The 19703-nt window shown below is 43.2% G+C and overlaps 5 protein-coding genes across 5 annotated transcripts; 3 read left to right on the top strand and 2 right to left on the bottom strand.

Moving 5' to 3' along the window:
* Positions 1 to 600: 600 nt before the first annotated feature.
* Positions 601 to 7199, top strand: LOC115177840 (transcription initiation factor TFIID subunit 5-like). Its single transcript, XM_029738831.1, has 12 exons — positions 601 to 1015; positions 2222 to 2462; positions 2720 to 2867; positions 2996 to 3163; positions 3389 to 3552; positions 3872 to 4007; positions 4247 to 4367; positions 4564 to 4693; positions 5234 to 5398; positions 5632 to 5809; positions 6102 to 6279; positions 6491 to 7199. The coding sequence occupies exons 1-12, from the start codon at positions 616 to 618 to the stop codon at positions 6703 to 6705; spliced, it is 2244 nt and encodes a 747-aa protein (XP_029594691.1). The 5' UTR covers positions 601 to 615; the 3' UTR covers positions 6706 to 7199.
* Positions 7200 to 7204: 5 nt separating this feature from the next.
* On the bottom strand, positions 7205 to 8556 carry LOC115177841 (ATP synthase membrane subunit DAPIT, mitochondrial). The gene is made up of 4 exons (XM_029738832.1): positions 8450 to 8556; positions 7706 to 7804; positions 7528 to 7618; positions 7205 to 7333 (listed from the first exon to the last, which is right to left on the bottom strand). The coding sequence occupies exons 2-3, from the start codon at positions 7790 to 7792 to the stop codon at positions 7529 to 7531; spliced, it is 177 nt and encodes a 58-aa protein (XP_029594692.1). The 5' UTR covers positions 7793 to 7804; positions 8450 to 8556; the 3' UTR covers positions 7205 to 7333; position 7528.
* Positions 8557 to 8722: 166 nt separating this feature from the next.
* Positions 8723 to 11305, top strand: LOC115177932 (protein RRP5 homolog). The gene is made up of 5 exons (XM_029738926.1): positions 8723 to 8810; positions 9789 to 9918; positions 10117 to 10254; positions 10516 to 10680; positions 11294 to 11305. Exons 2-5 carry the CDS (start codon positions 9811 to 9813, stop codon positions 11303 to 11305), a joined length of 423 nt encoding a protein of 140 aa, XP_029594786.1. The 5' UTR covers positions 8723 to 8810; positions 9789 to 9810.
* A 345-nt stretch (positions 11306 to 11650) lies between these two features.
* Positions 11651 to 18236, top strand: LOC115177842 (transcription initiation factor TFIID subunit 5-like). Its single transcript, XM_029738833.1, has 12 exons — positions 11651 to 12050; positions 13257 to 13497; positions 13755 to 13902; positions 14032 to 14199; positions 14426 to 14589; positions 14909 to 15044; positions 15284 to 15404; positions 15601 to 15730; positions 16271 to 16435; positions 16669 to 16846; positions 17139 to 17316; positions 17528 to 18236. Exons 1-12 carry the CDS (start codon positions 11651 to 11653, stop codon positions 17740 to 17742), a joined length of 2244 nt encoding a protein of 747 aa, XP_029594693.1. The 3' UTR covers positions 17743 to 18236.
* Positions 18237 to 18241: 5 nt separating this feature from the next.
* LOC115177843 (ATP synthase membrane subunit DAPIT, mitochondrial) lies at positions 18242 to 19594 on the bottom strand. The gene is made up of 4 exons (XM_029738835.1): positions 19488 to 19594; positions 18744 to 18842; positions 18566 to 18656; positions 18242 to 18370 (listed from the first exon to the last, which is right to left on the bottom strand). Exons 2-3 carry the CDS (start codon positions 18828 to 18830, stop codon positions 18567 to 18569), a joined length of 177 nt encoding a protein of 58 aa, XP_029594695.1. The 5' UTR covers positions 18831 to 18842; positions 19488 to 19594; the 3' UTR covers positions 18242 to 18370; position 18566.
* Between the last annotated feature and the right edge of the window lie 109 nt (positions 19595 to 19703).

The raw sequence follows: 19703 nt of genomic DNA, 5'->3' as shown, positions 1-19703 counted from the left end.
CTTTTTTTTACACCATTTCATTGAAAACATCAGCAATAAAAAAATATACTGGTATTGCCGAATCCCTTTATGGAGATTTGATCACTCTCTCAAACGTCAGGGAAAGTGACAGTGGGCCCAAAGTGCCACCTACTGGTACAACTGACACATGACTGGCACATATAGATCACAGATCCCCAGTCAAAGATAATCATTTTTAAAATATTTTTGTTAGCAGGTGAAAAATATATACTGACTAAAACTAAAAGCAATACAAGTAATGCAAAAAATATTTACCTCTAAGCTATTAGCTGTCCTCTTCAATAATGTTAACTAAGTTACAAATACAAGATTTTCATATAATACAAAAATGTTAAAATCATAGCACAATATTTCTACAAGCAAGAAATATGAGTTGGCCATAATAAATCGTTCCTAAAAATACAAATTGAAATTGTTATAAACTCGAATTTTGATTGGCTACTGTACAGGAATGACGGTCCTCTAAGAATCCGCCTACACCACTGAGAACTGACGACACTACAATTTGTCCTTTGGGAGGACCAATCAGAATGCCAGATATTGTGCGGTCCACGTTTCTTTATTTTGCCCGTACATGCGCACATCATTTCGAAAATGGCGGCTGTGCAAGATGGTCAGCTCAATCTGGAGGTCGAAAAAGACATAAAAACAGAAATAACAAACGATGGGTCTGGAAATATCAATGCAAACTCTTCGTCACCCGGTTCTACGTCTTCGGGCGGTAAATCGAAATCTCCTGCGGGATCGGGTGAAGATCAACAGACACTGCTCGCGGTGCTGCAATTTCTCAAGAGGAATAAATTGACCGAGTCGGTCGACATTTTGCGGCGAGAAGCGGGCTTATCTGCAGATGATTCCCTGGTATCCGAGTCGGCGGGAGCTGGATCGGGTGGCGTCCCAAATGTCAGTGCTGATGGGGGGGATGCCAACTCTCTCCTCAGCCGAGTGTCAATGGCCACCCCCGTCGCACCCCCGGCCACCGCAGCCCCAAAAGGTCTCGTGCGATCACATTCAAAAGTCATGCGTATTGTTTTTATTTTCCTTGTTAGCTAACTACCCAGCTAAGATACCAAACGCATGAGTATAACTTGCATATTCACAAGGGCATGTAATGCAATTGATTTGTTATTACCAGTTGGCTTACTGTTGAATGAATGAGACACGAGAGAGCTTGACAGGCAGTCCTGAAACTACTGTTTTTGTTCCTCATACTGTTGCTGGTAGATGTATGAAAACAGTTATTGTGAAAAGACCATAGCCGCGGGAAGTAGGGGTGTTGAGTGTGTGCAGCACCCCCTGAAAAAACATTTAAAAAAAATAGTAATGCAAAATAGTAATATTTTTTGGAAAAATTATTTTCACAAAAGTACGGACTGATATAGAGGTCTGTTACCGTGAAGCACATTTATTTTTCTCCAGCATCTCTGCTTTGGCAAAAAAGGTAGTTAGTTGTATAATTAAGAACAGTATGTTTCATAATTCAATAGTTGCAATTGTAAGAGTTGTTGCTCTGTCCCTGCGATTGTCATTCTAATGGAATCCAGAAAGAACAAAACCCCGTCCTTGACCAAATAAAATAGAAAAAACACAATTGACCATCCTTACAAACCACTTAATGTACATTACTGTATTGTACATAGGCTGGTCATCTAGGTTAGTACCGGTAGACTTTCCATCACTATGAAGAAAAACAACGTATAATACAGTAATTGAGTACATTGAGACATCAAGTGGTTTCTGGTGATGTGGCTCAGTTGGTAGAGCATGGCACTTGCAATGCTAGGATTGTGGGTTGGATTCCCATGGGGGGCCAGTATGAAAATGTATGCATCACTACAGTAAGTTGCTCTGGATAAGAACGTCTACTAAAATGGAAAAGGAATGAATAGACCATTTTCACTTTGCACAAAGAAATAAGTTGTATTTCCTTAGTATTTCAAGAAACTGGAAAACATATATCAAGCAAGTATTTTTATGTTCCACAAGTTAACTGTTTTGTACAGATAATTATCAGACTCTGGTTACAAATGCAGGTAAACACTCAAATACATTTAGCTTCTGTTTTCACAAAAGTAGTGCACTGGGCCTTTACTAGTCGCTGCACCCCAACCCCCAAACTACTATGGATATGACCAATAGTTCTATTACTATTAGTTAGCTACTCCAATATATTTTCATTCTTCTAACTGTGCTTGTACAGTGGTGGCAGCATCAGGTGGGGAAGACCAACCAGACGTCAACGTTGTCTTGTCGGCCTATAGCCAGCAGGGGGACCCTGTCCTCTACCCACTCTACTATAACGGCCTGAAGAAGTTTATTGAGTCTGTCCTGGACTGCCACAGAGCTGAACTCTCCCAGGTCTTCTACCCACTGTTTGTCCACATGTACCTGGAGCTGGTCTACAACAACCACGAGAATGAGGCTAAACAGTTTTTTGAAAAGTAAGTGTTGTGGACTGGTAGTGTTTTTGCTCCCTTGTAGCGTCTCCAAAGTTCCTGCCTGTCAAGTACATGTCTTTATTGATTTTAGTTCCAACTGGTGTATTGATTTGTCAGGGACTTTTATGAGTTCCACAATCAAATGGAAAACAACTTGTTCTATTTGTAACTGCCTAACTTAGTGTAATGTTACACTATGCATGCATTACTTAGATGTTAGCTCCACTGACTCTTCTCCCTGCTGTCTCTCCCTACCTCAGGTTCAGCGGTGACCAGGAGTGTTACTACGAGGAGGACCTCCGCATCCTCTCGAGCATGTCCAAGAAGGAACACATGAAGGGAAACGAGACCATGCTGGACTTCAGGACCAGCAAGTTTGTCCTCCGCATCTCCCGTGACTCCTACCAGGTAAGTAGTCTTGGTGGACCAGCAACTTCAAATCCCAGCACTGACTGGGGGGGGGGGGGGGGGGGGAACCAGAAATGTCAAGGTCTCTGTGGCAGTTGACAATAACGTATCATATGTTATCTTACCAGCTGCTGAAGAGGCACCTTCAGGAACGTCAGAACAACCAGATCTGGAATATTATACAGGAACATCTCTATATTGATATCTTTGACGGGATGCCTCGGAGTAAAAGTCAGATTGATGCCATGTCGGGCAGTCTGGCTGGGGAGGGCAAGAGAGATGCCAACAAAGCCAAGGTGGGGGTGTGTGTGTGTGTGGGGGGGGGGGGGGGGGTCAGTGTGAGTGATGCTGAATCAAAAATCTGTAATAGCTGGTTTGTTTTAAAGTGATAGTGTTATCAATGTATGGGTGAGCAAGCCAGTGAGCAATACTTTTTAATTTTAGATATGCATTACTGTATTTGCTGATTGAGAGACTCTGTACTGACTACACTTACTGTACCACTCCTGGCTGTTGTGCAGGTGTTCTATGGTCTTCTGAAGGAGCCAGAGATCGAGGTGCCTCTGGATGATGAGGATGAGGAGGCAGAGAACGAGGAGGGCAAACCCAAGAAGAAGAAACCGAAGAAGGACAGCATGGGCTCCAAGAGCAAGAAACAGGACCCCAACGCACCCCAACAAACTAGGTACTTCACCACTGACACACATTTCTTTAGTTAGAGGTTGTTTTCCTTAGGGCACACACCCTAGTGAACCGTTTTGCTAGGGAAAATGAAAAAGTTTATTTCTTATTGGACCAGTCCAGGTAGTCAGTTTTAATTTGGTGCCTAATAAACACAGCCCAGATTTCCTTATGTTTCAGAGACCAAGAACAACATTTGTACTCTATTCTGCACTAGAGTTAGTCACGAAGCTTGTTAGCATTTGCAGTCCCTCCCCATTGAAACAACTGTTACTGCCTGACTATGACTTATAAATTGCCCGTGTTAATTTTTAATATCCAAGAATCCCCCTCCCCGAGCTGAAGGACTCTGACAAGCTGGACAAGATCATGAACATGAAGGAGGCCACTAAGAAGATCCGTCTGGGCCCAGACAACCTACCCTCCATCTGTTTCTACTCCTTCCTCAACGCTTACCAGGTCAGCCATGCTTGGATATGGATTTTGAATGTTTGATTGATAACTTTATTAGTATTCAAGTATAACTTGATTTCGATGTTGACAAAGCCTTATTCATGTTTTTGTGATGAGCTCAGTGTTATCAACGTGAAGCTTCTAAAGCATCATTATTTAATATTATGAGTAAAACTTTTATTCACAGTATTACCACAAAACAATGCAGTAACATACAGTATTCTGTCTTGACCTTTGACCTGTAGGGTCTGACAGCGGTGGACTTCACAGATGACTCCAGTCTGATCGCGGGGGGCTTCGCTGACTCCACCGTTAGGGTGTGGAGCGTCACACCCAAGAAACTACGCCGGGTCAAATCTGCAGCAGGTAAATGACAGTGGTGACCAGAGATAATATACAATACATCATACACACATCGAAACACATGTTATGACCAAGGCTGAAAGTAGCATTCCACAAGCCATCTATAACCATTGTTGAACTTTAGATCGTAAGCTTGCACATAAATTGCTAGTAACCATGACTTTTAAATCTGCTCCCCCTCTCTCTCGTCTCCCTGTAGACCTGAGTAATATTGATAAAGAGTCTGATGACGTGTTGGAGAGGATCATGGATGAGAAGACGGCCAGTGAGTCTAAGATCCTGTACGGACACAGTGGACCAGTATACGGCATCAGCTTCAGCCCTGACAGGTAAGATGTTATAAAGTGATCATTGGGGAGGACACTTTCCCAAACTCAGATTAAATCTGGTCCTGGACTATGAAGAATGCTCAATGGAGAATGTATAAGGTAGGGGTTTCGAACTGATTTTGCCCCGGGGGCAATTGTAATTCGATCTTCAATGAGGTCTGGAAGGCCGTACTGAAGCTGTCTTATTTCCTTGCCGTCAAATGTTTCTAAAAAGGAGCCCACTATACATTGTTAATGGAATTGTTATGCTCCCTGACTGTCTAGTGATTTAGCGAGCTGGACAGTCAAGAAACGACACTGTTTTTATTTGACACCCCTGGTCTAAGGGCTTTTTAGTTCAGGACTATCCTGAATCTGTCTGGAAAACTGGACCTGGGTGTATCATGTAGTGTGGTGTATTGGACTAATGTTAAAGAGGAGGCAAGGATATAGTTTGAATTAATCGTTAACTTCATAGAGATTTGAAACACTAGAGTTAGTCTTTTCTAGTGTTCTTATTTCTATGGTTAACTTCAGTTCTCCTCTAATCATGTATTTTAGGAACTACCTGTTGTCCAGTTCTGAGGACGGTACGGTCAGACTGTGGAGTCTGCAGACGTTCACCTGTCTGGTGGGGTATAAAGGACACAACTACCCTGTCTGGGACACTCAGTTCTCACCCTATGGTTACTACTTTATCTCTGGGGGACATGACCGAGTCGCTCGGTAAGAACCCTTATTAATACCTAAATGTTATTTGTTTCAATGCAATTGATGAATGGCATTCTTTGGGCCCGTGTCCTGGACTGAAAAGGATGTTCAATGGAAATCCTCTATTGACGGCTTTCAAGGCTTAATTTATGTCTAGAGAAAAAGCCTGATTGTAATTTGGTTTTGCTGATGGGTCACATGAAAACAGCCACTGGTCCTTTGAGGTTATGCGTTGTCTTCTTCCGCAGTCTGTGGGCGACTGACCACTACCAGCCCCTGCGTATGTTCGCTGGTCACCTGGCTGACATCACGTGCACCCGCTTCCACCCCAACTCCAACTACGTGGCCACGGGTTCAGCTGACCGTACCATCCGCCTCTGGGACGTCCTGACTGGAAACTGTGTCCGCATCCTCACGGGTCACAAGGTACGAAGAGTTCAAGGTCGTAGGGCACCTGGTGATCTGTTCTCTCCCAATAGAATGTGTATAGGATGGTTTGGTGTTCAAGGTCATGTTTAGTAGGCACGAAATGGGAGACTACACCTTGAAAGGGAGGAACAACCTGAATTAATTTTTTTTCACAACCCTGAGTAACATGTCCTTTTGTACAAATGTATATTGTATGTATGATTTAAAATAACTTGTTGCAAACTGTACATAAGTGTAGTGTGTGATGTTACTGAACCTCCATATCTCAATAAACCGGTTTGATTCCCAGGGCCCCATTCATTCCCTGGCCTTCTCCCCCAATGGGAAGTTCATGGCCTCGGGAGCAACTGACGGGAGGGTTCTACTGTGGGATGTTGGTCACGGCCTGATGGTCGGAGAGCTGAAGGGACATACTGACACCATCTACGCCCTCAAGTTCAGCAGGGACGGAGAGATACTAGCCTCAGGTTGGTGTCCCTTTAGTCTAACTGGCATGTAATAGCCTTTTCACACTACTGAGCCCTTTGTGCTGGCCTGGTCATGCACCCACCATACTTGAAAGGACAATGTGAAAAGAAAATCTGAGCAAGCACACTATGGTTTAGGAGGATATTGAGTCTACAAGAAATGTATGCTTGTAGTTTTCCACCACTCCACTTATATAATTATATTTTCCAGGCTCAATGGATAACACTGTTAAACTGTGGGATACACTGAAGGCCTTTGATGATGTGGAGCTGGATGACTTCACCGCGGCAACAGGTCACATCCATCTACCAGAGAACTCCCAGGAGCTGTTGCTAGGCACCTACATGACCAAGTCCACCCCTGTCATTCACCTGCACTTCACCCGCAGGAACCTACTGCTGGCTGCAGGGGCCTACAACCCATGAGGACATTGAGAACCCCCTGCTAGAAAAAAAACTAGGGCTGTGTGAGATGAGAAATTACAAAAGTCGTATCCAACCGGTTAAAGACAGTGGATCAAAGCAAAATGCCCAACCAGTTGAGTTGGCTAACTGAAGTTTATCTACTGTGATGCAGACCTAAGGACCATGGTTGTTCCAAAAGCTGCAGCACCGCCAAGCTGATCTAGGATCTGATTGAGCCCACCCAGCCTAAAATGGCTCTGGGGTGAAATTGCCCTAGATACAGATCCAGGATAAGCTTGTCTTCACAAATCTTAATCCTTAGTGGGGAAATGGAAAACTGACCCACGACCAGTGTCTAGGTGCAATGTCACCTTACTCCCCTAATGAGTGCCATTACTAGCCTGTTAAAGAGACCATGTTTTTTCACTGCCACAAACACAGCTTTATGTGGCAGTCATGCTGTATAGTCTTTTATAACGGTGCATATTGTGTAAATAAAACACTTTTTTTAATGACTTGGTGGGTTAAATTTTACATTGTTTTTAATGTTAATAACACAATGATGCCAAATAATATGGCCTTATTTCTTACAAGCACATCCAGCTGCCGCCAAGCTTCCGACCACTATACTACAGAACAGTCAGGACACCTGTGGGGAAACAAGAACACATGGGAAATATACAGTTAGCTTTCCACAGGCAGAAACATGTATTGTCCATACAAACACTCCTGATTAGTCAAACACACATTTCTGAATAAAACAGTACAGTCTTAACAAAAATTGTAAGTTTGCTAGACAAAATGGGTACGAGAAACTGACAGTATCCTATGCAATACACTCACATCACTTTGCCGTGACAGCCGCCTGTTTCTTGGGCTTCAACTTGAAGAAGAGGGCAATGGTGGCTATGCTTGCATATGTGAGCAAGACACACTGTGGACAGATAGCACACGTGTGACCTTTCTGAGAATGTGAACTGGTTGTACACCACCTTGCACAGTAATTCATGCATGAACTTACGTTCCTCCTGCCTGTGATTGTGTATGCATTGAAGTACTTGGCAAAACCAGTAAACTGGTGACTGGTTCCTGCGTCGTGTCCGCCCATGTTGGATAGTAGCTGGTCCCGAGAGAAATAGATTACTCAGTCAATTACAATGCATTGATAATAGGAGGATTACAGAGGGAAAGTAAAAAGTCACGCCAACCGCAAATTATGGAACGGCCTATTTCTAACACCCACAAGCAAGTAGTTAATATCAGTACTTATTGTACTGGGGAAAAAAGGATTACAAGACAACTTGCCTGTCAAACATTGAAGCTCAGTAGCCCTAGCTGACAAGCCTGACGGCCTGCAAGCCAGGCAGCTTCTTCCCACAACAGTGGAAACAAATGGGCTAACGTAACGTTAGCTAGTTACAGTAATTATATCATGTAATTGTGGTACCATTCAACCCAAATCGGACTGCTATATTTGTGTGGGTATTGCTTGTTTGTTAGCTGGTTCGCTTTCATTCAAAAACAGTAGCTGGCCAGGCAGTATCTAGCTAGCTCCCGCTAGAGGTTAACGTTAGCAAACGATCTGGCTTGTCTTGAGCTACCTCGCTAACGTTAGCAATATTGGCTAGCAATATTAGTTGGTACTGACAAACAACTAACCGGGCATTTTAGAGACACCACAAGCAACAGCGTCCCGGACAACGCTGTTATAAAACGTAGGGAAATGAATAAAGCTAGATGTTATATTGATTGTCACTATTCTTACCTTCAACACACGACCCTTGTGCACGGAATTGAACAAGTGCCCTTCAACGAGAGAGGCCGAAATGCTAAAAGTATCAGGAAATCCCGCCTACTCTCTACAGCGCATGTTCAGTGGTTAGTATTTAGTGAACCAAAGTTTGTGGACAAAGCTAACGTCAGTCAATAAATAACCCCGCCTTTTTAAAGTAAAATTGGACAATGACAGGTTTGTTGAAACGTCAATCACTTGAAAGATGGACGTGAATGGACAATTAGGGAAACGCCCACTGAAGTGAGTTTCCGGTTTGAAAACTTGGTGTGCTTCTGATCCACACATGTGAGCTTGCATACCAACTTCTGAACTGGATATTTAAAAGAAAAAGGTAGAGTTTGCTGGTGGATGTTACATTTTTATAAACATGTACAATCGAGGAAAACGTTGGCACGTATTGATTGTTGTATATTTTTTGGTTTAACCGATTGTCTGGTTTGTATAGCTTGCATGCCAACGGACTGTAGCTTACTAGCTGACGTTAGCAATGCTGCTGATGTTTTGGGATGTGCTAGTGGGGATGTAGCTAGCTAGCAAGCCATCAAGATTCTAGTTAAATATTTTGTGAAGCAGAAGGGAAATAATACACTCGATGTGCATGTAGCAATGCCAAAGTGTTCACAATCAAAAGCTTTATCATAGGTGTATTAGAAATAGTCGATATATGAAACTGTACAATCATACATTGCTTGACATGTGCAGTGGTGTAAAAATACTTTTAAGTACTACTTAAGTCGTTTTTTGGGGTATCTGTACTTTACTTTAGTATTCATATTTTTTACTACATTTCTAAAGAAAATAATGTACGTTTTACTCCATACATTTTCCCTGACACCCAAAAGTACAAATTACATTTTGAATGCTTAGCAAGACAGGACAATTGTCCAATTCACTTATCAAGAGAACATCCCTGGTAATCCCTACTGCCTCAGATCTGGCAGACTCACTAAACACAAATGCTTCGTTTGTAAATTATGTCTGAGCGTTGAACTGTGCCCACGGCTATCCTAATAAAAACAAGAACATGGTGTCGTCTGATTTGCTTAATATAAGCAATTTTAAATGATTTATACTTCTAATTTTGATACTTAAGTACATTTAACACCCAATACTTTTAGACTTTTACTCAAGTCGTATTTTACAGGGTGACTAACTTTTACTTGAGTCAATTTCTTTAAAGGTATCTTTACTTTTACTCAAGTATGAAAATTGGGTGCTTTTTCCACCACTGGCATGTGTTCTAAAAGAGCCCTTGTCGCCCCCTTTCCTCTCTGATTGATAACATTCACTGTGTAATTTGTCTCTGTAGACCTTTAAATCAGTAAACAGCCATGGCATCAACGGAGGAGGACTTCCCTCGTGGAGGTAAAACCAAGCAGACCACTGAAAGTAAAGCAGAACCTGTGAGAAGGCATACAGAAGTGGACAATCTGTTTGAGGTAAAAAAAAAAACGAGTCTAGTCAATCATCAATGTGATATACGAACCTTATTGTGGTTTAGCTCAAGTTAGCTCTGGTCCAGAGATTCGTTCGCGACAGTGCAGCCGACTGACACACTGGACCAGAGCTAAGCTCAAATGTGCATCTCAAACAGTATTCTGACTCAGTACAGATACTATTGTGGTTGACTCTTTCAGACACATGAACCAGAGGAATCCAAGAAAAGGAAGGGACAGAAAGAGGATGCCTTGAAGAAAGCTAAGAGGCAAAAGACAAGCAAAGAGGAGGCTCTGAAGCTCAATACAACAACCTCTGTAGATATCCTACAGTTAAAAGTAAGTTCAATCAACAACATACTTTTTAACATTTTATATTTCTCTGCCATCTCCTTTCCTTTGCACACCCTTTGAATGTGCTCTGAACCTGGGTCATGCTCATAAGGGCACAATGTTGCTTTTTTTTTTAAAGATTGTGTAACAGGGAAAGGGGTAAAAAAGTGTTTCTTATTGGACAAGTCCAGGGAGTCCCTCTGTTTCAGTACATTTTCTTCTGGTTGATTACTAATGAACACAATCCTGTTTTTTTTTTACCCCCAGAGCCTGAAGGTGGGTACCCTACTGCTGGGCTGTGTGAAGGAGGTGGTAGATTTTGAGGTGACGATTAACCTGCCCAGCGGCCTTTTGGGATACCTGAACATTTCCAATATCTCGGACTCGTACACCAAGATACTGAGTGACCACCTGGACTCTGCTTCTTCAGAGGTAACACATTTAATCTAACTCCTACCGAGGGGATTGTTCTGTCTTATATAGATAAAAGGCTGTGCACTTGTTTTTGAGATGTCTAATAAGGCAGTACTAAGGGCATGTCCTCACTTGACACATAGATGCTACTTCTGCTATCAGAATACGATAATCACTGAAAAGACAGTTCTAGGCGCACAAAAGTTGCGTTGGGTTCATGTCAGGCTGATCACCTCAGGGACGCACTGTGTGCAGATTTCTCCGCAGTCTGGACGCAATCAGGCTACTGAAAGCGTATTTAGTGGGCGACGTCATCAGCATTCCAACGTCAAGTCTTTAGAAACGTGTTTTTTGGGAGCGAGAGCCATCTTTTCATTATATTGTTGTGGGGGAAATAAGTTCTTAGTGTGTGAGGAACGTGTTTGCTGGCTTCATAAATGCAATCTGGCTGGCTAATATTTTGAAAAACACAATTTTGTTTGGCTAGAGTTATAGAGATGGTTATGCTAAACCCTTTAGCTTTCCGAGCTTGCTGGCTAGCTACAGGGGCTAGTTGACTAGTTACAGTATTTTGCTACTGCCATCAAGTTCTTGTGCTATTATCATCTTTTGCCTATGCCACCGTTTGCAGAATGCTTACTGACATTTGAATAAAGCGCGGGAAAGGGAATCCGGACACTGTGGACACGGTAGACATATTTAAATGTAGTGTAGAGTTGATGCATGATCAAAAGGCCTTGATCAGAATACAAAAAAACTGAATGAACTAGTCTACACACGGCCTGAGAGGCCTTATCCTCATGTTACACAATATTTAGAAGAACTGTGCTCTGAGTTCTTCTGACCTCACGGAGTTCAGAAGAAAATGCCTGATACTGTACGAATGAGGTGTGAACAACACATCCTTTGGGAGGACCAATCAGAATGCCAGATATTGTGCGGTCCACGTTTCTTTATTTTGCCCGTACATGCGCACATCATTTCGAAAATGGCGGCTGTGCAAGATGGTCAGCTCAATCTGGAGGTCGAAAAAGACATAAAAACAGAAATAACAAACGATGGGTCTGGAAATATCAATGCAAACTCTTCGTCACCCGGTTCTACGTCTTCGGGCGGTAAATCGAAATCTCCTGCGGGATCGGGTGAAGATCAACAGACACTGCTCGCGGTGCTGCAATTTCTCAAGAGGAATAAATTGACCGAGTCGGTCGACATTTTGCGGCGAGAAGCGGGCTTATCTGCAGATGATTCCCTGGTATCCGAGTCGGCGGGAGCTGGATCGGGTGGCGTCCCAAATGTCAGTGCTGATGGGGGGGATGCCAACTCTCTCCTCAGCCGAGTGTCAATGGCCACCCCCGTCGCACCCCCGGCCACCGCAGCCCCAAAAGGTCTCGTGCGATCACATTCAAAAGTCATGCGTATTGTTTTTATTTTCCTTGTTAGCTAACTACCCAGCTAAGATACCAAACGCATGAGTATAACTTGCATATTCACAAGGGCATGTAATGCAATTGATTTGTTATTACCAGTTGGCTTACTGTTGAATGAATGAGACACGAGAGAGCTTGACAGGCAGTCCTGAAACTACTGTTTTTGTTCCTCATACTGTTGCTGGTAGATGTATGAAAACAGTTATTGTGAAAAGACCATAGCCGCGGGAAGTAGGGGTGTTGAGTGTGTGCAGCACCCCCTGAAAAAACATTTAAAAAAAATAGTAATGCAAAATAGTAATATTTTTTGGAAAAATTATTTTCACAAAAGTACGGACTGATATAGAGGTCTGTTACCGTGAAGCACATTTATTTTTCTCCAGCATCTCTGCTTTGGCAAAAAAGGTAGTTAGTTGTATAATTAAGAACAGTATGTTTCATAATTCAATAGTTGCAATTGTAAGAGTTGTTGCTCTGTCCCTGCGATTGTCATTCTAATGGAATCCAGAAAGAACAAAACCCCGTCCTTGACCAAATAAAATAGAAAAAACACAATTGACCATCCTTACAAACCACTTAATGTACATTACTGTATTGTACATAGGCTGGTCATCTAGGTTAGTACCGGTAGACTTTCCATCACTATGAAGAAAAACAACGTATAATACAGTAATTGAGTACATTGAGACATCAAGTGGTTTCTGGTGATGTGGCTCAGTTGGTAGAGCATGGCACTTGCAATGCTAGGATTGTGGGTTGGATTCCCATGGGGGGCCAGTATGAAAATGTATGCATCACTACAGTAAGTTGCTCTGGATAAGAACGTCTACTAAAATGGAAAAGGAATGAATAGACCATTTTCACTTTGCACAAAGAAATAAGTTGTATTTCCTTAGTATTTCAAGAAACTGGAAAACATATATCAAGCAAGTATTTTTATGTTCCACAAGTTAACTGTTTTGTACAGATAATTATCAGACTCTGGTTACAAATGCAGGTAAACACTCAAATACATTTAGCTTCTGTTTTCACAAAAGTAGTGCACTGGGCCTTTACTAGTCGCTGCACCCCAACCCCCAAACTACTATGGATATGACCAATAGTTCTATTACTATTAGTTAGCTACTCCAATATATTTTCATTCTTCTAACTGTGCTTGTACAGTGGTGGCAGCATCAGGTGGGGAAGACCAACCAGACGTCAACGTTGTCTTGTCGGCCTATAGCCAGCAGGGGGACCCTGTCCTCTACCCACTCTACTATAACGGCCTGAAGAAGTTTATTGAGTCTGTCCTGGACTGCCACAGAGCTGAACTCTCCCAGGTCTTCTACCCACTGTTTGTCCACATGTACCTGGAGCTGGTCTACAACAACCACGAGAATGAGGCTAAACAGTTTTTTGAAAAGTAAGTGTTGTGGACTGGTAGTGTTTTTGCTCCCTTGTAGCGTCTCCAAAGTTCCTGCCTGTCAAGTACATGTCTTTATTGATTTTAGTTCCAACTGGTGTATTGATTTGTCAGGGACTTTTATGAGTTCCACAATCAAATGGAAAACAACTTGTTCTATTTGTAACTGCCTAACTTAGTGTAATGTTACACTATGCATGCATTACTTAGATGTTAGCTCCACTGACTCTTCTCCCTGCTGTCTCTCCCTACCTCAGGTTCAGCGGTGACCAGGAGTGTTACTACGAGGAGGACCTCCGCATCCTCTCGAGCATGTCCAAGAAGGAACACATGAAGGGAAACGAGACCATGCTGGACTTCAGGACCAGCAAGTTTGTCCTCCGCATCTCCCGTGACTCCTACCAGGTAAGTAGTCTTGGTGGACCAGCAACTTCAAATCCCAGCACTGACTGGGGGGGGGGGGGGGGGGGGGAACCAGAAATGTCAAGGTCTCTGTGGCAGTTGACAATAACGTATCATATGTTATCTTACCAGCTGCTGAAGAGGCACCTTCAGGAACGTCAGAACAACCAGATCTGGAATATTATACAGGAACATCTCTATATTGATATCTTTGACGGGATGCCTCGGAGTAAAAGTCAGATTGATGCCATGTCGGGCAGTCTGGCTGGGGAGGGCAAGAGAGATGCCAACAAAGCCAAGGTGGGGGTGTGTGTGTGTGTGGGGGGGGGGGGGGGGGGTCAGTGTGAGTGATGCTGAATCAAAAATCTGTAATAGCTGGTTTGTTTTAAAGTGATAGTGTTATCAATGTATGGGTGAGCAAGCCAGTGAGCAATACTTTTTAATTTTAGATATGCATTACTGTATTTGCTGATTGAGAGACTCTGTACTGACTACACTTACTGTACCACTCCTGGCTGTTGTGCAGGTGTTCTATGGTCTTCTGAAGGAGCCAGAGATCGAGGTGCCTCTGGATGATGAGGATGAGGAGGCAGAGAACGAGGAGGGCAAACCCAAGAAGAAGAAACCGAAGAAGGACAGCATGGGCTCCAAGAGCAAGAAACAGGACCCCAACGCACCCCAACAAACTAGGTACTTCACCACTGACACACATTTCTTTAGTTAGAGGTTGTTTTCCTTAGGGCACACACCCTAGTGAACCGTTTTGCTAGGGAAAATGAAAAAGTTTATTTCTTATTGGACCAGTCCAGGTAGTCAGTTTTAATTTGGTGCCTAATAAACACAGCCCAGATTTCCTTATGTTTCAGAGACCAAGAACAACATTTGTACTCTATTCTGCACTAGAGTTAGTCACGAAGCTTGTTAGCATTTGCAGTCCCTCCCCATTGAAACAACTGTTACTGCCTGACTATGACTTATAAATTGCCCGTGTTAATTTTTAATATCCAAGAATCCCCCTCCCCGAGCTGAAGGACTCTGACAAGCTGGACAAGATCATGAACATGAAGGAGGCCACTAAGAAGATCCGTCTGGGCCCAGACAACCTACCCTCCATCTGTTTCTACTCCTTCCTCAACGCTTACCAGGTCAGCCATGCTTGGATATGGATTTTGAATGTTTGATTGATAACTTTATTAGTATTCAAGTATAACTTGATTTCGATGTTGACAAAGCCTTATTCATGTTTTTGTGATGAGCTCAGTGTTATCAACGTGAAGCTTCTAAAGCATCATTATTTAATATTATGAGTAAAACTTTTATTCACAGTATTACCACAAAACAATGCAGTAACATACAGTATTCTGTCTTGACCTTTGACCTGTAGGGTCTGACAGCGGTGGACTTCACAGATGACTCCAGTCTGATCGCGGGGGGCTTCGCTGACTCCACCGTTAGGGTGTGGAGCGTCACACCCAAGAAACTACGCCGGGTCAAATCTGCAGCAGGTAAATGACAGTGGTGACCAGAGATAATATACAATACATCATACACACATCGAAACACATGTTATGACCAAGGCTGAAAGTAGCATTCCACAAGCCATCTATAACCATTGTTGAACTTTAGATCGTAAGCTTGCACATAAATTGCTAGTAACCATGACTTTTAAATCTGCTCCCCCTCTCTCTCGTCTCCCTGTAGACCTGAGTAATATTGATAAAGAGTCTGATGACGTGTTGGAGAGGATCATGGATGAGAAGACGGCCAGTGAGTCTAAGATCCTGTACGGACACAGTGGACCAGTATACGGCATCAGCTTCAGCCCTGACAGGTAAGATGTTATAAAGTGATCATTGGGGAGGACACTTTCCCAAACTCAGATTAAATCTGGTCCTGGACTATGAAGAATGCTCAATGGAGAATGTATAAGGTAGGGGTTTCGAACTGATTTTGCCCCGGGGGCAATTGTAATTCGATCTTCAATGAGGTCTGGAAGGCCGTACTGAAGCTGTCTTATTTCCTTGCCGTCAAATGTTTCTAAAAAGGAGCCCACTATACATTGTTAATGGAATTGTTATGCTCCCTGACTGTCTAGTGATTTAGCGAGCTGGACAGTCAAGAAACGACACTGTTTTTATTTGACACCCCTGGTCTAAGGGCTTTTTAGTTCAGGACTATCCTGAATCTGTCTGGAAAACTGGACCTGGGTGTATCATGTAGTGTGGTGTATTGGACTAATGTTAAAGAGGAGGCAAGGATATAGTTTGAATTAATCGTTAACTTCATAGAGATTTGAAACACTAGAGTTAGTCTTTTCTAGTGTTCTTATTTCTATGGTTAACTTCAGTTCTCCTCTAATCATGTATTTTAGGAACTACCTGTTGTCCAGTTCTGAGGACGGTACGGTCAGACTGTGGAGTCTGCAGACGTTCACCTGTCTGGTGGGGTATAAAGGACACAACTACCCTGTCTGGGACACTCAGTTCTCACCCTATGGTTACTACTTTATCTCTGGGGGACATGACCGAGTCGCTCGGTAAGAACCCTTATTAATACCTAAATGTTATTTGTTTCAATGCAATTGATGAATGGCATTCTTTGGGCCCGTGTCCTGGACTGAAAAGGATGTTCAATGGAAATCCTCTATTGACGGCTTTCAAGGCTTAATTTATGTCTAGAGAAAAAGCCTGATTGTAATTTGGTTTTGCTGATGGGTCACATGAAAACAGCCACTGGTCCTTTGAGGTTATGCGTTGTCTTCTTCCGCAGTCTGTGGGCGACTGACCACTACCAGCCCCTGCGTATGTTCGCTGGTCACCTGGCTGACATCACGTGCACCCGCTTCCACCCCAACTCCAACTACGTGGCCACGGGTTCAGCTGACCGTACCATCCGCCTCTGGGACGTCCTGACTGGAAACTGTGTCCGCATCCTCACGGGTCACAAGGTACGAAGAGTTCAAGGTCGTAGGGCACCTGGTGATCTGTTCTCTCCCAATAGAATGTGTATAGGATGGTTTGGTGTTCAAGGTCATGTTTAGTAGGCACGAAATGGGAGACTACACCTTGAAAGGGAGGAACAACCTGAATTAATTTTTTTTCACAACCCTGAGTAACATGTCCTTTTGTACAAATGTATATTGTATGTATGATTTAAAATAACTTGTTGCAAACTGTACATAAGTGTAGTGTGTGATGTTACTGAACCTCCATATCTCAATAAACCGGTTTGATTCCCAGGGCCCCATTCATTCCCTGGCCTTCTCCCCCAATGGGAAGTTCATGGCCTCGGGAGCAACTGACGGGAGGGTTCTACTGTGGGATGTTGGTCACGGCCTGATGGTCGGAGAGCTGAAGGGACATACTGACACCATCTACGCCCTCAAGTTCAGCAGGGACGGAGAGATACTAGCCTCAGGTTGGTGTCCCTTTAGTCTAACTGGCATGTAATAGCCTTTTCACACTACTGAGCCCTTTGTGCTGGCCTGGTCATGCACCCACCATACTTGAAAGGACAATGTGAAAAGAAAATCTGAGCAAGCACACTATGGTTTAGGAGGATATTGAGTCTACAAGAAATGTATGCTTGTAGTTTTCCACCACTCCACTTATATAATTATATTTTCCAGGCTCAATGGATAACACTGTTAAACTGTGGGATACACTGAAGGCCTTTGATGATGTGGAGCTGGATGACTTCACCGCGGCAACAGGTCACATCCATCTACCAGAGAACTCCCAGGAGCTGTTGCTAGGCACCTACATGACCAAGTCCACCCCTGTCATTCACCTGCACTTCACCCGCAGGAACCTACTGCTGGCTGCAGGGGCCTACAACCCATGAGGACATTGAGAACCCCCTGCTAGAAAAAAAACTAGGGCTGTGTGAGATGAGAAATTACAAAAGTCGTATCCAACCGGTTAAAGACAGTGGATCAAAGCAAAATGCCCAACCAGTTGAGTTGGCTAACTGAAGTTTATCTACTGTGATGCAGACCTAAGGACCATGGTTGTTCCAAAAGCTGCAGCACCGCCAAGCTGATCTAGGATCTGATTGAGCCCACCCAGCCTAAAATGGCTCTGGGGTGAAATTGCCCTAGATACAGATCCAGGATAAGCTTGTCTTCACAAATCTTAATCCTTAGTGGGGAAATGGAAAACTGACCCACGACCAGTGTCTAGGTGCAATGTCACCTTACTCCCCTAATGAGTGCCATTACTAGCCTGTTAAAGAGACCATGTTTTTTCACTGCCACAAACACAGCTTTATGTGGCAGTCATGCTGTATAGTCTTTTATAACGGTGCATATTGTGTAAATAAAACACTTTTTTTAATGACTTGGTGGGTTAAATTTTACATTGTTTTTAATGTTAATAACACAATGATGCCAAATAATATGGCCTTATTTCTTACAAGCACATCCAGCTGCCGCCAAGCTTCCGACCACTATACTACAGAACAGTCAGGACACCTGTGGGGAAACAAGAACACATGGGAAATATACAGTTAGCTTTCCACAGGCAGAAACATGTATTGTCCATACAAACACTCCTGATTAGTCAAACACACATTTCTGAATAAAACAGTACAGTCTTAACAAAAAATTGTAAGTTTGCTAGACAAAATGGGTACGAGAAACTGACAGTATCCTATGCAATACACTCACATCACTTTGCCGTGACAGCCGCCTGTTTCTTGGGCTTCAACTTGAAGAAGAGGGCAATGGTGGCTATGCTTGCATATGTGAGCAAGACACACTGTGGACAGATAGCACACGTGTGACCTTTCTGAGAATGTGAACTGGTTGTACACCACCTTGCACAGTAATTCATGCATGAACTTACGTTCCTCCTGCCTGTGATTGTGTATGCATTGAAGTACTTGGCAAAACCAGTAAACTGGTGACTGGTTCCTGCGTCGTGTCCGCCCATGTTGGATAGTAGCTGGTCCCGAGAGAAATAGATTACTCAGTCAATTACAATGCATTGATAATAGGAGGATTACAGAGGGAAAGTAAAAAGTCACGCCAACCGCAAATTATGGAACGGCCTATTTCTAACACCCACAAGCAAGTAGTTAATATCAGTACTTATTGTACTGGGGAAAAAAGGATTACAAGACAACTTGCCTGTCAAACATTGAAGCTCAGTAGCCCTAGCTGACAAGCCTGACGGCCTGCAAGCCAGGCAGCTTCTTCCCACAACAGTGGAAACAAATGGGCTAACGTAACGTTAGCTAGTTACAGTAATTATATCATGTAATTGTGGTACCATTCAACCCAAATCGGACTGCTATATTTGTGTGGGTATTGCTTGTTTGTTAGCTGGTTCGCTTTCATTCAAAAACAGTAGCTGGCCAGGCAGTATCTAGCTAGCTCCCGCTAGAGGTTAACGTTAGCAAACGATCTGGCTTGTCTTGAGCTACCTCGCTAACGTTAGCAATATTGGCTAGCAATATTAGTTGGTACTGACAAACAACTAACCGGGCATTTTAGAGACACCACAAGCAACAGCGTCCCGGACAACGCTGTTATAAAACGTAGGGAAATGAATAAAGCTAGATGTTATATTGATTGTCACTATTCTTACCTTCAACACACGACCCTTGTGCACGGAATTGAACAAGTGCCCTTCAACGAGAGAGGCCGAAATGCTAAAAGTATCAGGAAATCCCGCCTACTCTCTACAGCGCATGTTCAGTGGTTAGTATTTAGTGAACCAAAGTTTGTGGACAAAGCTAACGTCAGTCAATAAATAACCCCGCCTTTTTAAAGTAAAATTGGACAATGACAGGTTTGTTGAAAC

This window comes from Salmo trutta, chromosome 38, assembly GCF_901001165.1.
Source record: "Salmo trutta chromosome 38, fSalTru1.1, whole genome shotgun sequence".
NCBI classification, from domain to species: Eukaryota; Metazoa; Chordata; class Actinopteri; order Salmoniformes; family Salmonidae; genus Salmo; species Salmo trutta.
Note: the sequence above shows the minus strand (reverse complement) of the source record. Positions and strands in the feature narration are given on the sequence as shown.